We start from the raw sequence: 22,241 nt of genomic DNA, 5'->3' as shown, positions 1-22,241 counted from the left end.
TATTTACAAAATCATGTTTTATGCGTATCAAATTATAAAAATACATATTTTATTAATGATTTAATTTTAACTTTGTCATAAAACTAGATCCTGGTAACTAGTTTCGCTTAGTGGCGTCTCTTCTTCCTATAAACAATTTCGTACAAAAATATTATATTTTTTTATATACATATATACTCGTACCTAATTTAATATTAATAATCACAAGCCTTATTCAATTTAATTATACATATTGTAATATTTGTCAATCAATACCTAATACATATTTAATAAACCTTAATAATTTGAACACTAAAATACTCAAAATATTTAAGGAATTAAATAAATACTTACCTTAAAAAGTTAAAACAAAAAAACCTAAAATTATCCAGTTTGTAAAGCTACAGAGCTTATTAGCATATGCGAACATAATTAAAAAGGTTTTTTTTTAATAATTTTAGAAAAGATTTAAATCTATTTTGGTTTAGTCAGTGCAATATGTTTTATTGAAAAACTTGTAATTAATACTTTATTTGGTAAAATACCGGTAACTTGAAAATAAGTAACGGAATGTCGATAGTCCTGAATATTCAGGCTTTTCACAGGCTAGCCAGTTATTTCTACAACAGTGCTTTCATGACTTTCCCAAATAAAAATAAACATAGGTACTTGCCTTCTCTCATAAGGCAAAATAAGGCAAAACATACTTTCTAGTTCACGAGTTTGTTCCAAAATTGTCTAGCTTCTTAAACTTCTATAATCTAGTTTTGTTGTCTACGGTTTTCTCTATTGGTTCCTCAACCTTCTTTTTGTCTTGATCTTGAGCTTCTTTCAAGGAGTCTGGTAGTTTCTGATTATTTGTCTCTGGTAGGGTAAGTACTAGAAAGCCAGATATGGCTGCCATGCCTCCGAATATCATTGTTGGGAGGTATATATAGAACCTCGTCTGTGAAAGGAAAATATATTTGTTATTTAAATGTTATTTATTTTTATTTATTTATTTATTTAAGGCAAACCAACTAAATACACACACAGACATTCATGGTAATCCATCATTCACATATAAGATAGCATTGCATGTATCTAAATTAAAGGTAAGCACAACATTACAAAAGATTCTCACAATACAATAATAATAATATGCTTAGTTGCTTAAATTATAATGAATTGGTAAATTAGAATTATAACATCATGCATTAAATTAAATTGATTAAATTAAATTAAATAATATTGATTTCATGTATCTATATGTTATCAGAATAAAATTGAATGAAAAAATAAAAATAATTGACTTAAAATTAAATAAACTTAAAATTAAATAAACTTAAAATTAAAACTACATGTGGGTAAGTACAGATTTCTTAAAGCTATTATTATATTAAGTTAACAGCTATTATTGTCGTTAAATTAAATTACCTATTAGGTTTTCATAACCTAGACTGTTTTAAAAACCGGTCGTTGAAATACCTGCTTAAGAACTTGCTTTAATCTAAATAACAAGTTAATCATGTTATTCTAGGCATAGTTTTGACTGATATAATACGATGTTATTGGCCGTAATCTGAATATTTTAATGCGGGGAAAATTTTGACTTTTTTATCGATCATTATTTAAATAAAACATTATATCCATTTGTAAACGAAACAGGTTTAAAATCCAGTCTAAGTAAAATAACAACATTTTCACACAGATCTTAATTAATGATGTTGTTGATCTCAATCTATTATAATCCTAGGAATTTTTTACTTTTTTTTTACATAGACAACGAAAGAATTACCATATGGCCTTGAAAATGTTTATAATAAAACTTGCTAATATAATCACAAAAAAAAAACACAAGCAACATTTTTTTTGAGTTGCCAGAACAAAAAAATACTTACAAGCAAAGGAGTTTGCGGTGCCACAGTGGAACCTATTCTTCCAATGGTTGAACACATGGCTAGAAGTGATGTTCTATAGTTTGTGGGAAATACTTCAGCTGCGAATACGTATAGGGAGTTGTATGCTAGCGTTATGAAGAACTTTCCACCCAGGTATAGGAGTATCGACCAGTTGCCGGCTGTAACAAAAATAGATAGGTTTTTGATGCATGCTGGTTGTATTGAAAATAATCATAAACAAGAGGGAGCTTCACGCGTATTTTTTACAGACTTTTCAAAAAGAGATTTAATTTGTGTCCAAGTAAGTAATCATTTATATCATTAATCATCAAGACGGGTCCCGGGTGCCGTTAGATCGTCTTTCGAAGTCATTACAGGTAGGTACAGAGAAACCAGTAAGCCTGACCACTAGTCTGATGAAGGAATGGTACCAGGTTGGCCCGGTTACTGCGTTGAGGAGGTCAGATAGTCAGTCGCTACATATAAACCACTGGTACTCAGCCACATTCCCTAAGACAGGAAGTTGACCCTTACATAGTTGAGAAAAGGCTCGGCAGATGCTGTTTATGTATATAGGCTAAAATTCTATTACCTCAAAAATGCACTGAAAGATACGATTGTAATAAACCGGTTTTACGATAACCATAAAGAATTTGCATACTACGTACTACACAAAACAATAAACAAATGGAATTTAACACTACGAGGATGTAATTAGCTTGTTTATCTAATAAAATAACGATTTGTGCAAACGCATTTAATGTAAACTGTTTACATTAACATTTAATGCATGCGTAATAACAAAACGTTGCGTGTAATATACGACTATTATCTAGTTGAGTTAGGTTAGTTCGAAAATCATGGAAATGGTAGTAAATTAGTATGAGATGTTACTTTAGTGATAATTAAAATTTGAAAATGAAAGTAGCGGAAAACTTTTCATATTTTATTGTTGCTGCTTTTGTGATTTCACCCTTTTACTGACTATTTAAATTCTGTGGTCAAATAAACAAATTCCACAACTTTCTATGAGTAAAGATTAGATAGGGAAAACCAAGTAAAATAAAGCGTATCATGCATATCATTTGTGGTCCTATAAAAAGCGTGATTAGCATTAATATTTAAATCATACATAGCTAATGAATTTAAGGTAAATAAAAAACTTATATAACGAGAAAGTAAAATCAAGTTACCTGGAACAAATCCATAATTGATCAAAATTAATCCAGTCAAAAAGAACGCAGTGGCTATCACTCTCTTCCTCCCAAATCTGTCCAAGAATATCAACTTGCAGACATTCGCTGGAGCCTCAATCACTAAGATCACTATATAATTCACATAGCTGTTCCCAGATAACTCTATAGCATTAATAGAGAGCCCATAGTAGACTAGAGTTGAAGAAATCCACAGAAAAGAACAGGTGAACAGTCTTTTCCATATCATAGGAGATGTAAGGAGTTGGTTGAAGGTAGACTGGTTTCTTTCCACGTTCTCACACTTTCTCTCGTCTCTCTGTTTGGTGGCATGCTTTTCGACTTGCTCATAGTGGTCCTTAGGTACGTTAGCATTGTTCATCTTTTCGGACTTGCTGAGGACGTTCAGACCTTCTTCGTATCTTCCCTTACTGAATAGCCAACGGAAACTTTCTGTTAAAGTCCAGATGTAGATGAAGACAAAGACTGCTGGAGTGTAGATGATGAAGAGAAGGTATCTCCAGTTAAGCAGCCACCAGGATAGTAAGGTGACTGTGACTCCTCCGAGGATGAACATGGTGTTGAATAGGAGGCTGACGAAGACTCTGCCTTTGGGTCCCACCAGTTCTAAGGCTGAAACAAGAGAATATATCGTTAATTTATGAAGTAGATAAATAAGCTTGGAATAATATTTGGTTTGTTTTGCAAATAGCCGTAGGTTTTGAGTATTCAATGCATGTGAATTGGGTGCATTTGTTATTATGCACCCACGTTTTTTGCTAAGAAGCAACTTGAATTACAATAGGAGATATAATTGGACGTGTCTAGACTATGTACCTAAAACAAAATACTGACAAATCATTTAAAAACATTTTCAGGATAACAATGCTTTTAAACTTTAACGATGACCCTCAAATATGTATGTTTACGTCGTCTACAATATTATATTAAAGAGCTGCAAAAATTTGATGATTTGTTAAAAACAGTTGAAGTCTTGTGATTGCAATCTTTCTACGCTTCATCGCCAATTCTCAATATGAGAAAAAAATGTTGTGAATGGCAAATTTTTTGGTCCCCATGAAGCAAAACTACCGGTTTCCCATGAACAGTGCAAGAAAGGATCTAAAACAAAGACCGGAAGATGAGGTACAAAAAAAACTAAATTAGTTTCAACTGAATTATTAGGCGTTCAATCGCGAAGGTTATTTGGGTGCCGATGTTTATTTCTGGTGACAATAGCAGTCATTAACTGTTCTATATATAGTCACGAGTTCAATTCTCAGGTCGGGTCGAAACATTTTAGCCCTAAAACTGGATGTTGGTGGTGATACCCCTATGCATCTCTCTGCCCATCTATGCATTATCTCCCCTGTAAAGTCAGATTGTATCTACTCCCATCTGATTATGAGAGTGGCGGTAAAGAGAGTGCATCTGTATGTGCGTAAACCCATGTTCGTATTAAATGTGAGAAAGACCACCACGACCGAAAAAATCTGTCTGGACTCTATTATTAATGGGTATAGAATCTAGGGAAGGTAGCACTGGTTGTTGAGGAAAACCTACTACAATATTTTACTGCTTCTCTGAATTTCCAAACCCGTTTTGCATACAAAAATGTCTATCAATACCCAGAACTATATGGAACAAAAAACATTGCACTGAAAGTAAATTATTCTTGTGCACTTTTTGTGTCATGACATTCAATCAAATGGCTTCATTTTAGAGTTTGTAAGCAATGTGACAAAATGTAGGGACCTAGATGTAATAAATTAAACGTCTAATGTTTGGTTATTTTCCCGTAAAATCAAATGCAGATCACGTTGCGGACTAGTAACTATCTGACCTTCACAAAGTCAGTAACTAAGTGACACAATGCACCTTAAAATCTAAAAAACAAAACTGTAATGACAGCATGTCGTTATAGTAGGTCCCTGTATGAAACGAATGGTCCCCTGTCTGTCTACTGATCAATGAAAGCGTAGCATATCAAAAAATGGACCCGTTACTCTAAGCTATTTTAAAATCTAAATGAAAATAAATAAAATTAGTTTCCATCCAACAAAGTTAAAATAAACAAAAAACTACAGTAAAATGAAGTGAATGTTGATCTTTTTATTCGCTATAAAAACGGTTTTAAATCATTCAGTGAGAATAAAATGAAATGAAATAACAAAAAACATGGTTCGCTATTTGATAAAAATACTGAATGAAAAGAGACAATTTAGGATTGCTGAAACAGTTACAGTTTTGAATGATAGTCGCTGAACCGGTTAAAATGCTTAAACAGTTTGGATTGTTCAGTATTTTCAGTTTCCCGGTGGTCCTTATTTACGGAACAATTTTTTTTTACGTGATTTTTTGGTCTTTTGATTCTTTTACTTTTCTTTGTTACTATAAATATTTGATATGAGGCACATAGGTACACTCCGGGGAAATGTTATTTAAAAAAAATTATAAACATTTAACTGTATGTTACCTCTTTTTGTCCTCTTTTCACCTAAAATATAATTGAACCAAAAATTCCTTTAAGCACTTGTTAATTTAAACCTACAAACATCGATAGCCAAATTAACCCCCAAAAAAGTTCATCCAAATTAGTTCGCAATAATTTCGAGTCTTCAAATATTATCCTAAAACTGTTACTCAGGCCTGAAAACCAAGTATTTACTAAGGAGCGTCCCTAAACTGAGTCCTAGCCGTTTGTTTAGGACAAACTCACTAATTTCGGTATTTACTCAAACATTAATTTGGTGACAGAATTAAGGTAAATAGAGATAGCTTCGCTTTTTAAATTGAGTTGTGTTAATTGGTTGAATGTAAAGAGAGGGCTGGAAGGTTAACGATACTAATTTAGACTATCTCTTAACATTTATAATTTGCCTAGATTTTTTAAAGAGAGCCTATAAATATCTAAGTACTAATATTAAACAGATGATTATTTTTTTTTGCTTGAACGCACTTATCTCTTAGGTCAAAATTGAAAAATTATTTCAGAGTTAGATAGCCCTTTTATCCGGGTGCGCTAAGTAGTTCCCACTGGATGTAGAGGAAACTGCTGCCAGAAGTTAGTGTTATATATGTATAGAAAGTATCGATTTTGAAATAACTTTCTCTCACTGGTTTTCCTGTTTTGCTCTTGTAAATTTATCTATTTCATTGCTTCAGAAGTATGACTTTCTTTATAAAAATCATCCATGAAAGTTTCGGTGTATTATTAAGTCGTACTAATACCATCACCTCCCGAGCCATTTCCCAACTATGTGGGGTCGGCTTTCAGTTTAACTGGATGAGTACCAGTGCTTTACAAGGAGCGAATGACCTTCTCAACCCAGCACCCGCGCAACCCAATACTTCTTAGTAAGACTAGTTGTCAGACTTACTGACTTCTGACTACCCGTAGTGACTGTCAAAGATGTTCAATGTCAGCCATGCAATATTACTAAATCTTCCTATACAATTGCAGTAGGTATATCATATTCATTAACTATTTAAGTAGGTACTACGTCAATATTGATTCCTAGTCTTTGTGTACAAATTGTAGATAATGGTCACCTCTAATAGGAAGAGAATAATAAATCTTTGTGGCATTCAATTGAAATGTTTTCAAAGTATAGATTACCAATTACTATTAAACGCAGTTGTATCGTGCGTATGAGGAAATATTATCTATTCTTACGGTTTTTATTATCTCATTATCTTTGATGGAAGATAGGTCACTATTTCGTATTGTTGCTGGAATTTGTTGCATCACTTCTTTCTAGCTGATATCTTGATAGGTTCTGTATCAAAAGGTCATAAATAATGTTCAATTCTAGAGCCGCTTCTTCTTCTTCTTCTTTCGTGTCGATGACATGTCTTATACTACACTTTGTCTTTGTGAGACTACACTTTGTCAGCCCAATATGCCGCCACAGCGAGAGCACGGCCGGATGCACTCATGAGGTTCTGACGCGAGCAAGTTTCAGGACACAGTGGACATGCGGTGAGGTGGGGCATGGTCTGCATAGCAGTCCCGCATTCGCACCCAAGGTCCGCCCCACCCGTGAAACCCCACCTGGACCGAGAGCCGCTACAATTCCCTAATTTTATGATTATTAATCCTTTTGGCCCTACTACAAAAATTTAAGATGTCTGTTGGACACTCGTCTAAAAAAATGACAGATTATGACGCTAACATATGGTACATTTTGCAGCCACTCTTTTTTTAGACAAGTGTTAAACAGATGTTTAAGTTTTTGTAGTAAGGCTATTTGAGTTTAAAATACCTTGGCAGCCGTAACAAAATGAGAAGCCTAAGAAATAGTTACTGCACAAAGTTATAGGTAAATGCCCATTAAAATTACCTACAAGTCACTTCAAAATCCGTGTCAACAATCCTAAATAACTAGGCATAACAAAAAAAAAACTGTTTTTAATTCTTTTCACACACTTCATCTCAGCAACAAGATTTACAGCCAACCCAATTGGAATTATAAGTATGGCCCATGTATTGCAAATTACAATGGATTAGACTTACAAACAATGCAAGCAACATATTATTTACAAATTCATGTGTATCTGATATTGGTCATGCTCTGAACTCATGGTGTGACACGTGAGCTAAACCACTTATGTACAAACCATGTGGAACCATGAATAAATATAATATACTAGCGTTCGCCCGCGGTTTCACCCGCGTCACGTAGCCGGATGGTGACAAAAACTATCCTAAAACCTTCTCCCGGGTCTAAGTTACCTCCCCTCTAATTTTCAGCCAAAACGGTCAAGCCGTTTTCATGTTATGTCGTGACAACGGAAAACGGGTTTCATTTTTATATATATAGATTTTTTGTGTGAAAGTCAGAATAGAAGATCTTGCTATGATTTCTAAGAAGAAACCATCAGGGATTTGAAAATACTATAGAATAAGGGTTTGTCTGTTTGAATATCCACAGGTAATGCTGAGAGGTTGCTTTAATATAACGCATTACCCACTCAGTATTGAACGCAGGCATCGCGAATGAGCGTCAAAGTAGGAACTAGCCGACTAGTTAAAACAACTTCACCCAATCATGAGTTCTATTTAAATATTTAAAGCACGAGCAAACTATCATTCCCACACATAAATCGACTACTAGCAATAATGCTAAATGGAAAAGCCCCAACGATTACAAGGAAATCTTACCAAAAAAATCTAAACCACAAGCCAACATCTCCCTAAAAAAGAGCCAATCTTACAAAAACTACTAAGCAACAAAACAAGCATTTTATCTACCAATTTCCTATGTAACTAATTACATAGTATGTCATAGTATTATGTTTACAACATGATTAGTTACCAGTTATTTTTGATAGCAATGTCTTGTTGCCTTCGCCGTTCGAATCTCAAGGAAAATGTAGGTACCTCTGAAGTCAGTGTTCCGCGTACAATGACCTTAGTAATTGAGCCGTGATCGGTTACTAAGGTATGTATTTTGATACTGTTTACTTAGAAACTGTTAGGTTGTCTGTGTGTACTAAGTTTGGGTAGGTGCGTAAGAGCAATAATAGGGTCTCTCTGAAGTCTGAATGGGAGAGGATCTTTGACATGATCATTGTCGAATTTAATTTCGCTGCTGTTTCATTCAATCGACCTTAATGAATGGTTATTGCATTTTTTTTTCTTTGCGCTACTTATTTACCAACCCTTAGTGGAGGAGAGCGGGATTTTATAAGTAGCTTTGCAAAGATTAAATTGGTTCTTTCTATGTAGATGTCAAACAATTCATACCTACTAATAGATCCGTTATCTCTGGACATCCACGTAATATAGGATTGTGTAAAATAACGGACCTTCTAGCCAGCTTATGTTATGAAAGCAGGATTACTAACATATTACTAACTACTGGAATAATTCCTAAGGAAGAGTTTTGGCCAGAGGGTGTCATATATCGGAGGTTCCGAGGATGGCTACGCGACACCTAGCAGCGTAACACGACGCCGACACTTCGTGTGCATTAGTTTTTGAGTAGTTTATATAAAATATGTATTAGTATATGATTTAATGTTATAATATTTATGTATAGTGTTTTCTATGGGCCTTGATGCCTGATTTAAATAAAAAATAATAACTCACCTAAAACAAAACAGGCCGTATAAACTCCTCCCCCAAACGCCGGTTCCAAAAATTCAAACACAACGAACATATCGTAATTAACCGACAATGCCCGAATGACTCCGAAGATGCCGTTCGCGACTGCCGCGAACACAATGGCGGGACGTCGGCCATATTTGTCCGAGATGAGTCCTGTCAATGGTATGGCGATGAAGAAACCAGCGTTGTGTACTGTGCCTACTAGGGATCGCTTCCAATCTTGACAGCCGAGATCGAACTGGAAATAAAGAAAAATATTATTTAGTGGGTTAACTGTGTTAATGATAGTGATCTTCAAGTCACAAAAGGAGATATTATAATTGAGGAGAGATTCGATCAAATAATTATGTTGATGATTTGAACTGATATTTATAATTGAGCCTATCATAGGAAGATACTTCAGCAGTCGATTTTTTAAAGACTTCCTCAGAACTTCGATAATTTAACAGGAATTTCAGTCGGTAAAAATTGACCTCAGATCCTAATTTGTAACGAAGATATCACAGAAGAGCTTCATTGATAGATATATTCATAGATCGATTGAGATAAGTAACATACTGCGAACACAGAAGAAAATAACATTAAGTATCCTATTACACAAAACAAGGACTTACATAACATTTTGAATTTTCAATCCGAGTTAACGACCAATTCAAAAATCAGTACGATTCACGGCACATTACAATACAGGTCGGGCTGTGAAATTAGATTATCAATACCTTTCGATACTATGGATAAATCAAAACGTGCTATTTATTCACGGTCAAGAGAATTCCATTGATTTTGCACTTTCATATGTGTATCAAGATCAACGTTTTCTATGCCTGTTAGACTGTTCAAATTCAATAAAAATTGGATGGTGCGTTCAATGTTGAATTGAAACAAATATAGCATAACTTTAGATGAAAGTAGTGTAGTAAGTACCTACAATCTTTACCCGACTGTCAAGAATTAGACGTATTCTAAAAAGCAATTCCCCAAACAATTTTCAGTCAAAATAATATTTATACAGGAATGAATTTTAAGCAGTGCGCAAAAAAAAACTGGTGGTCCAGAATCGTTAACAGAACATATCTGCATCATCAGTAATTTTTTTTTTCATTCTTTTGTCCGCCCTAAAATCAGCAAAACATTAACTAACTATTCCTACGTGCGCCGAGCGGAGCTCGCGTCGGTAAACCGGTTTCGCGTTGCCGCCGTGCATACTATAACGACTGTGACCGTACTATCGGTTACAAAATAAACATCTTTCGATATCAATAACTTTTCTTTTTTGTACTAAAACACTACAAAATAAAAATATACGTATCTATAAAACTTATTTAACTATAGGTAAGTTCACAAAGTTTGCGCATTGGATAAAATTCATTCCTGTATATGTAAAACATTAAAAAAATAGGAAGCCGTCAATATCGAGCACAGGATCCTAGATACCGGTGGTGTGGTTAGGACCCCAGAGACAGAAACCTCACAATACGCGCCGTATCAAAGCGTCCCTTGAGCCAGCTATCAAACGAGAACCTCTGATGACTTATTTTTTTATATTCCTATGAATACCAATTACACAACTAATCTCTCAATCAACCATAAAATTCTCATTACACAAAATAACTCACAAACAAGGCTGCACCAGTTTCTTTCTCGGTATCGATATTAAAATTCCTTATCGATGATCCGAAACCGATCCTTGCACGGTGAATTGGTTTAATAACGTGCGTATTTCAACTGGTTTGAAGCAAATTACTACACGTGGCCTATAGAACATCGATTCGATACATTTTATAAGTTTTGATATCGATTAAACATTGTATTCGACTTTAATGATGATTTCATCTTTGATTGAACGTCACTCCACTTTGTCATAGATTAATCCGCAATTAAAAGTAATGCATTGGTAATTCTACATATTATATAACAAAATATTAAAGAATACCTACAAATAAAATGTGATTAGAAACTCTTTTGAAGGTTGTAGCTTAATGATTTTCCTGGGAAATACTAAAGCAATTTTTATAAAGTACAAAGAATTTAATTTAGCTATGAGTAATAAATTACATTATTATAAGTAATCAAAACAAATGAAAATACTCTATGAGAGCTATAATTATCTTCAGTTAACTTTTTATATGTGTGCATTAAGAGACAATAATAAAATTATTATTTCCTATAATTCATCAAAGGCCAAAGGAGGTGATTTAAAGCTAGTGACTTATTATTCTTGGCCATTAATTACAAAACGATTAATTTTTTTACTTATCGATTTTCGCGGATTTACCCGCGTCCCGTGGCAACTACCTACTGCCATTACTGAGATAAAATATAGCCTATGTTACTCGGGAAGAGTGTAGCATTCAAACAGTGCAAGAATGTTTAAAATCGGTTCAGTAGTTTTTGAGTTTATCCATTACCAACAAACGTCAAAAATACTAATTCCCCTTTAAAATATACTAGCTTCCGGCCGCGATTTCACCCGCGTCCCAATAAGACTGTTTCCCGTTGCCGGATGGTGACAAAAACTATCCTAAGTATATCCTTTTAACAGAAGAAGAAAGAAAGAAAATACGTTTATTCACGCACACGTGTGACACAGCCTTACAAACAATAAACAAAAATAATAATAATAAAAAAAAATATAGCAGTCGTTTGAAATAGGAAAAGAAAAGACGAATTACAATTAAAAAAACAGTAATGGGAAATATGTGTCACACCCCACGTTGATTCTAAGCTACCTTCTTTCTAATTTTCAGCTTAAACGGTTTAGCCATTCTTGAGTTATAAAATTTGTAACTAACACGCCTTTCTTTTATTTATATAGATTCGTATAGATTTATTTAAAAAATATTTTTTACTAAGCTACTTTCGAGAAGGGTATTTCCCCTAACTAACGCGGTGTCCTGCGTGAGCGACGAACGCGACGCGACGCGACGCAACACGACGCGACGTAATGCGACGCGATGCTATACGCGACAGATGTCCTACGTGATTTTGGTCATTACTTCTCGAATCATGGAGAAGTTGTGTTACAATTTTGCTTGAAAGTTCATATTTAAAGTACAGACAGCAACAATCTTCCAACTTGTTTGTACTAATAAACGATTTCTTTAATATTTATGTTTTTTTTGTCCCACAACAATCAACGCTTCTGAATAGTTCGCGGTGTCGCGTCTGGTCGCCCTCAAAACAAGTACGCGTTACGTCGCGTCTCGCCGCAGACTGTCACATAGGCCGCATGTAGGGAATTCCTTTGAGTTGATCGCGTTCGTCGCGTTCGCAGCGTCGCGTCGCGTCGCGTTCGTCGCTCACGCAGGACACCGCGTAAGGTAAGGTGACTTGATATGAATTAGCATGTTTATGTTAATAGTGGCTAAATTATATTAGGGTTAAATATGACAAATACAGTTAATAAATATGTATGAAGAATAAATTATCTCACATCGCTGCAAATTAAAAGGGTTTCCTTTTTACACAGTCAATGTGTGAAAAAATCTTCGAAAGGAAAGATCATTTAATTGAATACTATTGAAAATATAGTCACAAACCAAATAATAAAATTGAAATTGAGGCAAAGAAAACTATACAATTCTGATACTTGCTGTTCCACGCGGTTTTGCCCACATTCCAAGTGAAATTATTCCCACATACGGATAAAACATAGCCCATGTTGAGCGTATATCGGGTGTGTCGTTCATAATCACATTAAATGAAATGCGTTAATATACTGGTTAATAAATGTCCATTAACACAAAGAAAAAAGAAAAATACGTAAAATAAAAAAAATGAATTTTTCAAACAAAGTAAATAGAATAAAAATGTGAGAAAATTAGAACACCATATAAAAGTCAGTCATTACAAACAACTGTAATTCTCCCTTGAAAACTGACAGCTGTCAACTGATCAAAACATTATTGATACTCCTAACTTTATCTCTGCTTTACACATGATGTTGTAAATTATAAAAACGAAAAATGACTCCTGTGGCTAAACCACTGAATGGATTAGGTTATTTTTTTTACAATTCGCCATAGAATATCATAAAGTATATGTGATAGAATTTAATGTGATTGTGAACGACACACCCGATATAATCCAGCTTTCTAACAATGTAAGATTAATTAAATCGGTTGACTAGTTTCGGAGCATATTTGATTCAAACAATCAAATCGTGACATTTACCTTCGTATAGATAAAGACTCCGGATTTAACGAGTTGATAATAAGGCAATACTTTGCGGTATTTTTAGAACTGTCTCATATCTAATATTTAACTATGTTATTCACACCTAAAACATGGGTTTTACCTTTCCTATGCTTATAAACACATTTCGGAGAATGATGCCAAATGAAGAAAAAAACGGTTTACTTGCAGATTTTAGATAAATAACAACCGTTTATCATCTCGTAGGTTTAGTTCCTACACTGAACATGATAACATATTTATAATTAAGTTCTGCATTTCTAAATATATTAAATAACAGATCCAAAAAAGTAAAATCCGTACATTATGCAGTAAATTAAATCAATTTTTGGAGACTAAACTATTGAATACAATATTTACTCAATTGATTTTTGGTATGCAGACTGAGAACGTCATACGAATTTATTTAATAACACATTGTTACCAAGAATTACCGTTGCCCTGGTACACAAAGGGCTACAGAAGAAACATACAAACACACCCAAAGCGGAATCATTCGGGAGTCATTTCATGTTCTCCCACCTAAAATAATGCAAAGGTCTTCTTGATCGAATTATATCTTTCTAAGTATATCTTAGACACAATAACTGTGTTTCGGATGGCACGTTAAACTGTAGGTCCCGGCTGTCATTTGAACATCTCTGGCAGTCGTTACGGATAGTCGGAAGCCAGTAAGTCTGCCAACCAGCATTACTTACGCGGTGTCCTGCGTGAGCGACGAACGCGACGCGACGCGACGCTGCGAACGCGACGAACGCGATCAACTCAAAGGAATTCCCTACATGCGGCCTATGTGACAGTCTGCGGCGAGACGCGACGTAACGCGTACTTGTTTTGAGGGCGACCAGACGCGACACCGCGAACTATTCAGAAGCGTTGATTGTTGTGGGACAAAAAAAAACATAAATATTAAAGAAATCGTTTATTAGTACAAACAAGTTGGAAGATTGTTGCTGTCTGTACTTTAAATATGAACTTTCAAGCAAAATTGTAACACAACTTCTCCATGATTTGAGAAGTAATGACCAAAATCACGTAGGACATCTGTCGCGTATAGCATCGCGTCGCATTACGTCGCGTCGTGTTGCGTCGCGTCGCGTCGCGTTCGTCGCTCACGCAGGACACCGCGTTAGGGGTATCGGGGCCCGGGTAACTGGGTTAAGGAGGCCAGATAGGCAGTCGCTCCTTGTAAAACACTGGTACTCAGCTGCATACGGTGAGACTGGAAGCCGACCCCAACATAGTTAGCAAAAGGCAAGGCAGATAATGATACCAACGTTCAGTTACATAAAACCCAAAAACTAGGAAGATGAGAACATCCAGTAATAATCTATAATTACACTCAAAACTCAAACATATTCGGTTAATTTGAAACGTGTGAGCAATTCAGGCAATTTAAGCACTTATTCGAACAATGTACAGGTGTCTAGTAATTTGCGCCAAACCTATTTATCAAGTAAATTGTAATGATCAAGTATTTACGGGACTCACAGAAGCGTGAATGGTTATAATGTATGGAAAAAATAATAAAGGTGCCGGTGTGTGCATTTGACATATCTGTTCGTGAACTCAAAAGGTGTTGTGACTAAATTGATTAGTGACTGTATTTTGACATGCTTTGCAATTTTACATACACGTATGTTGCTAATTAATATATGTTGCTTCTGAAGCTCAGTTTGAGCGGGATTTTAATTGTTTTCAGTTTCTCATTGTTAAGACAAGTAGGTTTTAGAAATTGCGACATTGTTTGGTTTCATTATTGCTATTGAATGGATTTGGTTCATTCACCTACAATGAAACCTTACCCATCCGAATAAAAATAGGTTTTCCACTATACATACATGTCTCAATCTTAAATTGGTACTCCCTCCCCAAAAACCCAGACTTATCGAATAACTTTAGTAATTAAGTATAATTTTATGTGGAAGAATCATGCATAATTATATGGATGTCCAGCAGTATCGAAGCATTGGTTTAAGACTGTAATAATGTCAATCTTTACTTTCTCTTACCACTTTAACAATAGAATGTTCTTCCAAATACACGTACGAATCACACTCAATCTCAGTGGACGTGTCATAATAGTGCGGGGAACACTGACTGGAGTTGTACTGTGACACGTTGGAGAAAGGGGCGTAGCGCAGACATTTGGCTGGCACCCCGTTATTGCCGTGGGGTATAAATTTTGGATTTCTTTTATGGAGAGAATTGATGCAAACATGTGTAATTATATTCAAGTCCAGTAGTACCTAAGTATTGCCATCCAACGTGGCAATGCTGCCAGTTTCTTGGGTACACTCCCGGTGGGCAGCGATGAGGAGGTTTTTGATGCAATTTTTAAATATTTATAGTAAGTGTGCATAATATGTATTATAATGCTATTGATCTAAGACCTACAATAATGTCAATTTTCACTTTCTCTTACCTCTTTAACAATAGAATGTTCTTCCAAATACACGTACGAATCACACTCTATCTCAGTGGACGTGTCATAATAGTGCGGGGAACATTGACTGGAGTTGTACTGTGACACGTTGGAGAAAGGGGCGTAGCGCAGACATTTGGCAGGAACCCCGTCATTACCGTGGGGTATAGTGAAGTTGATGTGCTCGGGGTTGTCCTCGCATTCTGGTACTGAACATCTGGGGAAGAAAGAAAGGGTGATTTGAGTATAAATGATATTCATTTTACAAATATATGGTCGCTTTGACAACTTTTGGAAAAGATGCAAAGAGGTGCGTGAAATAGATTAATTATACAATCTAATTACGTGTACCTAAGTATTCTCAAGAAAAACACTTTTAATTTTTACTACCACTAAGAAAGTTCTCAATAATTTATTTGGCACGGCAAGTTAATTAACATAGTTTCTGCTTAGTTTTCCAAACGAGAGAAATACGAGGAAATAACAAAAAAAACAAGTTTATGATTTTATTGATTTATAAACTGTTTTGATATTTCTAAGGTCATTGACACACTCTTTGTACAATCAACGAGAATATCAGCGTTATTGATAGCTATTGTCTGTGGCCTGTGGTCTGTTTCGAACTATCACCATTGTCCTTCTAGGTTATCAAAAAGTTCACAAAGAAATGTCGTAGTTAATAATTAACTATTAATTAGAGGTATATTGACATGTAACACGTTATTTGAGTTCCAAAGAATTTATCTAGATTGTGTTTACTAAGTCCTCGTTAAATTGAGTAATGTGTAGATGAAGTACTTAATTGGTGTTTGACACGTTCTCTTTAAAATGAATTTATTTTTTGTGATTTTTGTAACTTTTTAATTACTACATAATTGGTGTAAAATCTCTTTGAAAAAAAAAAAAATACCTGTTTAAATTTTATGGTACTAAATACTTAGGTTTGTAGCTTATTTTTTTTAAATATATGCAATAAACATTTTTAAATTACAGGAAAAACATGACAAACATTCCCTAAAGATAATTAAGTGTACAGTCTTTCCTTAATAAGGGATACATGAATTTCAGTTTGATCAAGTGATTAGCCACACGAAGCCTCTTGGATAACCATGCCTGATTGGTCAAGAATTAAACGTAACTGTGGTTAATGTCATTCTGGTTAAATAAATCCCCCATAGAAAGATCATATATCTATTGGCCGATTTTCGATGAAATTAATTACTGCTAGTAAAGAAAGAAGAAAGAAAATCAGTTTAATTGCGCAAAATATAGTAGTAGAACTATCATTATTAATTTTGGCTTTAGATAATGTCCCATCTTTGAGAAAATTCTGAGTCCTCCAGTCACCTCAAAGGAGCATTAGCTCCATAACATGTCTTTTTTTAATGAGAAGATGATTTTGAGTAGTAGAAAAAAAGGTCATATTTCTGTCCAAAAAATCAGTTGCTACAAATATTAGTAGTTCAAAAACTAGCGGTTTTCAAGCCTTGTAATTTTTGCGATGTAAACACGACCGACCCCGTTCAAGTGTCAATGTATTATCCAAATATAATTAGCCATATAAGTACAGTAAGGTTTAATTTTAGCAACATGGAGACAAGGTGATGATTTCGCCAAGGACTCTTTACAATAGAATTAGCGTATCCGCAGACAGGAGACTAAACAGTCGGCCGAAGTTGACCCGATTGTAGGTATTTTTTTAAAAGAAAATCTTGATTCCAATCAAAGGTCTCCTTCGGTCGGACTGATACCGGCTAAATACCAGATCTTTGTAATGTGCGTACTACCATTCATCTTCATACTGATTTATGAGGTCAAACAAACTATCGGCCGACTAAAAGTTTGAAGTGTGGTCTAACAATAGAATTAGAGGTTCTTCGAAACGCAATAAAAACATGTTTTGAACTACGCCTAAGTTATTGTAACGGTAATAAGGAATGTGGTAAATAACGTCTGGCCTAGTAAAGGTACAGTTTTATGTATATGAAAGTTAATCTATAAAAATGTATTTCAATTTCTAAGAAATTTTTAGAAACTCCCTTCCGCTGAATCGGAATGTCTTCTAAGTTTTGAAAAAATACATTTAAAATGTGGTTTTTATAAGATACTAACAAGCATGTGTTTTAAGTTATAAATGTATTAGTATATGATTGAATATTTATGTATAGTATTTTCTATGGGGCTTGATACCTGATTCAAATAAATAAATAAAATGAAAAAATAGTGCTAGGTTCAATTTAAACCTCGAAGAAAATTAATGGATTAAACCTAGCACTAAAACCGGTACTTTTAATAAACAAGTTTTACATATAATAAGTTGTTGAACAAAAACATGATAACTGTTTCGAACAATCTCACAGCTTAAGCAGGTTTAGACAATAAGAGGCCCTCGAAACTCGAATAACCATCCTTTAAAAATACCTACACGATAGACAATCGAATAGATTTACTTTACAGTTTGTTATTTGAGCAAATATTACATAATATATACAGAAACAGCTGAAGAATCATATTAACACAATACACACTAAACAAGAATGCTGATTATGCGTACTAAATAAATATTACTGATCAAATAAAACCAACTTAGTTACATAATAATAAGTTATACTTACCTATACTTTCAACCTTAACCTTGGGAAACCAGAAAAAGTAAATACAAATAAGAAATTGTACTATTACTTACACAAAAGAATAACTACTTACTTTTGTCTAAATATAACCGCGGACAATATAATGTACCTAGTTTATTTTTTATCTTTTAACTTGATTTGATTGAAAGTGACTTTTTATCGCATTTTTTTCTTATCGATAGTTATTTCTCTTTCTAATGCTTTTTTTAAGTAAGAATATATAAATAGGAAAGTAACTTTTTTCTCTTTGAATGCCTAATTAATTTTCTCTTTGGGAAATAGACCTAATTTCAACTAATATTGTAAAGCTGATCAGCAAATTTGTTTACTAGAACAAACTAATCTTCATGAACCGATTTGGAAAAATATTTAAGTGTTAGATAGTTCATTTTACAGCACTAGGACAGCTACTTTTTATCCAGGTGTGTGCGATCAGGCTGCGGGTGATCCCAATGGCGGAAGCAAGCCAACGTTTAAATTTTACCGGGTATCTCTATCTTAAGTCGTTTGTTTGTTAGTCTCAAGAAAAACCTACTGGTCTCATCCTCCGAGCCTTTTCCCAACTATGTTGGAGTTGGCTTCCAGTCTAACCGGATTCAGTTGAGTACCAGTGCTTTACAAGAAGCGACTGCCTATCTAACCTCCTCAACCTAGTTACCCGGGCAACCCGATACCTCTTGGTTAGACTGGTGTCAGACTTACTGGCTTCTGACTACCCGTAACGACTGCCAAGGATGTTCAATGACAGCCGGGACCTACAGTTTAACGTGCCATCCGAAACACTGTCATTGGTGTCTAAGATATACTTAGAAAGTACATACAAACTTAGAAAAGTTGCATTGGTACTTGCCTGACCTGGGATCGAACCCGCGCTCTCATACTTGAGGTTGGTCCTTTACCCACTAGGCCACTACGACTTCAGAAAACCTACTGGTCTAAACTTAAATATTTGTGTAGCCTATTTGTCGAAAATTTTTATAGATATACTATAATATAGATGCGCCAAAGAGACTCGAGCCAAACCGCGCAATGCACTAGTCTTTACTTAACGCACTGTTACCAAGCGAGTAATAGCTTCGGTAGCAACACAGCTCGCGTCAAATATCATCCATTGTAAGTTTACTAACAAAGTCGTTATTTATATACCTGACCTATCCACAAGGCACGTGTTACGCAAGAAACTTTCCTGTAAACTGTGTGCAATAATCCACACTAAAATAATACATATTATGAAGAGGAATTTGTATTTTTGTTTCTTTGTAATGGATAAACTTAAAAAACTACTGGACTTAACAAAACATATTTTACTGTTGGAAAGATACACTCTTTCCGAGTAATATTGGCTGTATTTTAACCCAGTACGGGTATTAGTTCCTACGGGATGCGGGTGAAACCCCGGGAAAACGGCTAGTGCCTTATTTTTTTCAAGAAAATAATTTGAATTGGTTGAAGAAAAAAAAATCAATAAATTCGTATCAATTGATAAATTTACTATTAGTATATATCTATATATATATATATATATATATATATATATATATAGATATATAAAGATAAGATAAGTATAAGCTGATTAATAAACAAGAAATAAGATAAATCTCTGCCTTGCCCCTTTGCCTTGTAACGAATAATAAAGAAGATTGTTAAGTAGTAGTTTCTAGTATTTATATTTTTTTATTATAAATAACTTAATTTTATTTACATTTTTCTTATAAAAAGTGTGTACACACCCGATATATTATTAAACCATATTTGTAAAAAAAATAAGTTGTCTTCTTCTAGATTAGTTATTATTTCATGATTGTTTGCAGTTTTCGTTTTGTAGGATGATGTTTGATGATGTTTGTTTGTAGGATACCTATATAAACAAGGACTCGTTTAATTTGGAGTTCACTTTAAATCATGTTCATAGGTCAGCAATTGTCATAATTTTTTAAACATTTTTATTTGCATTATTTTTTTGGAATCCCGATGGAAAATCTAATTTTGTTGAACTAAATATTTCGTAAATTTTAAGCAAATAATCTAGAGTACTGGCTAAATATAAACATCGAGTTCATTTTCTTATTATAGTAAACAGCTGATGTTTATTATTATTTAGCAAGCCTAAACATAATGGGTACTAAACATACATATATTTACTATAGTTAAATTCCGAAGCTGTTTAAATCAAAGTTTTATATTTGTAGTAAAAGTTATTGCTGTTTATTATCGAATAATCTAAAAGATTTGTGAAATGCCAGCTAAGCCATGTTTTTGTTGAATGAAAATTGTAACAAAAGGTTAAAACACTTTCAAAACAACTTAAAAAACGAAAAACCTTACCTATATTTCAGATCCATAACTTCAAAATTGTAAACCGACGAATACATTCCCGCCAAAAACACAGGGAACAATATCAAAATGTAACTATAAACATTGAATTTTCCGAAAGGTCCCAAAATTGACAAAATATCGTCCACTGACACTTCGGAAGTTTGTTTTTTTTCGGGATCCATCTTTCAAAACACAACACTATTATTAAAAAAAAAAAAATATTCAAAAAATTAGAACACTTTTCGTATTTAATTATGGAATTGTAGTTTGAATATGGAACGCGTTCGCGGCAGCGGTCGCCGTGCCGATAGTGCGCGCGACTGAGTCAGTCTATGCTTTTTATTGTTCATGTTAAAATCATTGCCTATCGAAGCGGAGTTAACTTACGATAACATTGAATAAGAATCTACACTCTATTTACAACTACTTTTACTATGAGACGTTCTGTTGTTGGTAGGTGGTATTAAGTTGTTTGTAAGTTGTCAATTTGTCTTGTTAGCGATGTCTGACGCACTGCGGAACAGTCTAAACTCAGATGCTAATCCGTATCTACGTATGTATATCTACATACGATTATATTTCTTTCTGGTTAACCAGGTATATTAATGTTTGAAACTAACAAAAGCTTAGTATCCTTTCTCTACATCATCACAAAAAAGGGGACGGAAATTATGCTTTGTCCTAAGTTAGCACGTTGAATACTGTGTGTGACGTCATTATATAGACTTTCATCTTTCAAGTTTCTTTCCTAGAAACCATAGTCTAAACTCTAAACAACTTGATTATTGATAGAGTCACTATGTAAACATTAGTGCAGAGACAAAATATGCTAACTATCATATACTGCAGTAGGTACTATTTTCTAAACAGTTAGGCAAAATGCGCTTTTCTGTAGCTACATAATACAGTAGTTTGTATCAATTTGTTTGTTTTTATTTGTATTATTATGGACGAATAATGGAAAAAAGGCTGTAGATAATATAATGACGTGTTTGTTCTAAAAGTTTAACTCAAGAGAACAGCTGGCTTCATGCCGTAACAGCCGTGACTGAATAAAGGTGAGTATGGGAGTGTGAGATGTGGTGATGAGAGTGAGAGTACCGCGCTGCGCCTGCGTCATGGTGATATCTTTAGCTTCAGAGATGGTGCTGCCTATCTCCGAGTAAGACATTTACTTACTTTAATAGCAAATAGTCACCAAAAACCTTGAAAAAGTGCAGAAAACACCTGGTGTTCTGTCAAAATCAGAAACTACCATATGTACGTAACACCATCATGTTCGAGATCAGGTGTTGCGCGCGCGCATGTTTATCAAATACGTCTGACATTACATAACAACTGTATTAGCTACTAATTATTTTGCACTGCCTCGTTGGCCTAGTGGTCGCAAGCGCGGCTGCTGTGCTCGAGGTCTCGGGTTCGATTCCCGGGTCGGGCCGAAATTGCTTTGTGGATTTTCTTAAACTTTCGCAAAGCAGCCCGTAGTCTTTAAGTTGGTGATTGATTCAC

At 34.4% G+C, this 22,241-nt stretch overlaps 1 protein-coding gene across 1 annotated transcript; it reads right to left on the bottom strand.

Moving 5' to 3' along the window:
- LOC124637099 (organic cation transporter protein-like) lies at positions 1–20,961 on the bottom strand. Its single transcript, XM_047173432.1, has 6 exons — positions 20,742–20,961; positions 15,784–16,000; positions 9,147–9,402; positions 3,053–3,685; positions 1,860–2,038; positions 1–925 (listed from the first exon to the last, which is right to left on the bottom strand). Exons 1-6 carry the CDS (start codon positions 20,912–20,914, stop codon positions 734–736), a joined length of 1,650 nt encoding a protein of 549 aa, XP_047029388.1. The 5' UTR covers positions 20,915–20,961; the 3' UTR covers positions 1–733.
- Between the last annotated feature and the right edge of the window lie 1,280 nt (positions 20,962–22,241).

This window comes from Helicoverpa zea, chromosome 15 (genome assembly GCF_022581195.2).
Source record: "Helicoverpa zea isolate HzStark_Cry1AcR chromosome 15, ilHelZeax1.1, whole genome shotgun sequence".
Taxonomy (NCBI): Eukaryota; Metazoa; Arthropoda; class Insecta; order Lepidoptera; family Noctuidae; genus Helicoverpa; species Helicoverpa zea.
Note: the sequence above shows the minus strand (reverse complement) of the source record. Positions and strands in the feature narration are given on the sequence as shown.

Coding starts and splice junctions, on each gene's coding strand:
- LOC124637099 (XM_047173432.1), bottom strand. CDS start 20,914: ATGGATCCCGAAAAAAAACAAACTTCCGAAGTGTCAGTGGACGATATT. Junction 16,001..20,741: donor GTTATGGATCTGAAATATAG/GTAAGGTTTTTC, acceptor TTTCTTCCCCAG/ATGTTCAGTACCAGAATGCG. Junction 3,686..9,146: donor TACGGCCTGTTTTGTTTTAG/GTGAGTTATTAT, acceptor CTCTTGTTTCAG/CCTTAGAACTGGTGGGACCC.